At 38.0% G+C, this 716-nt stretch overlaps 1 protein-coding gene across 1 annotated transcript; it reads left to right on the top strand.

Moving 5' to 3' along the window:
- Window positions 1–20: 20 nt before the first annotated feature.
- Window positions 21–686, top strand: LOC119586031. The gene is made up of 3 exons (XM_037934735.1): window positions 21–290; window positions 402–526; window positions 662–686. Exons 1-3 carry the CDS (start codon window positions 42–44, stop codon window positions 684–686), a joined length of 399 nt encoding a protein of 132 aa, XP_037790663.1. The 5' UTR covers window positions 21–41.
- Window positions 687–716: the final 30 nt, after the last annotated feature.

Genomic DNA, 716 nt, shown 5'->3' with positions numbered 1-716 from the left:
GTGAATCTTTCTAGGTGACTGCTGAATTTAATGAGAAAGAAATGGCTTTGGAAGGAAACTTTAAGGATAATTCCGTGGCCGGTAAAATCAATACCATTGTCGATGGATTCTTCAAGACATCTGACTTCGACTGGAAATCCAACCTCGGTATCTATGCAGACAAGGACAAAGCCAATGTTAACTTCAAGATTAATTCCGACAGGAACGAATACATGGCCAAGTTTGAGGGCACCCGCACTTCCCTCCTAATTGAATCGAACTTCGTCAAACACATTCTTGTCAATGCCCACGTAAATATGATATTTTATTAGTATCATCCTGATTCTGAGAAAACCTGCTTTATACCTAGTATTAGCTAAATATTTGACCATTCATTCCAATTCAATTCCATGTAATACTAGGTAACCAGTACACAGGACATGAAGAAACTACATGTTGCTGCCGAATGGGACAAAGATGTAGATCCTACAAAAGCTTTCGTCATTGACGGACAGTTTGCTAATGGCGAAGTCGGAGCGGCATTTAGGTAAGAATTAAAGTGTAATATTTAGTTTATTCCGTACACATGTCAGACAGGGACAGAAAGTTTCTATACAGATAAATGCAATTATTTGCTTCTCTAGTAGAAGCCCTCATTTATTTTCACAAGATGCTTTTACAGCCGTGAGAAATATTATGGTTTATAATTGACAGGGAATAATGTGCGAGAAGGTAAA

Source organism: Penaeus monodon, chromosome 20, assembly GCF_015228065.2.
Source record: "Penaeus monodon isolate SGIC_2016 chromosome 20, NSTDA_Pmon_1, whole genome shotgun sequence".
Taxonomy (NCBI): Eukaryota; Metazoa; Arthropoda; class Malacostraca; order Decapoda; family Penaeidae; genus Penaeus; species Penaeus monodon.
This window is presented reverse-complemented; position numbering and strand designations above follow the sequence as displayed.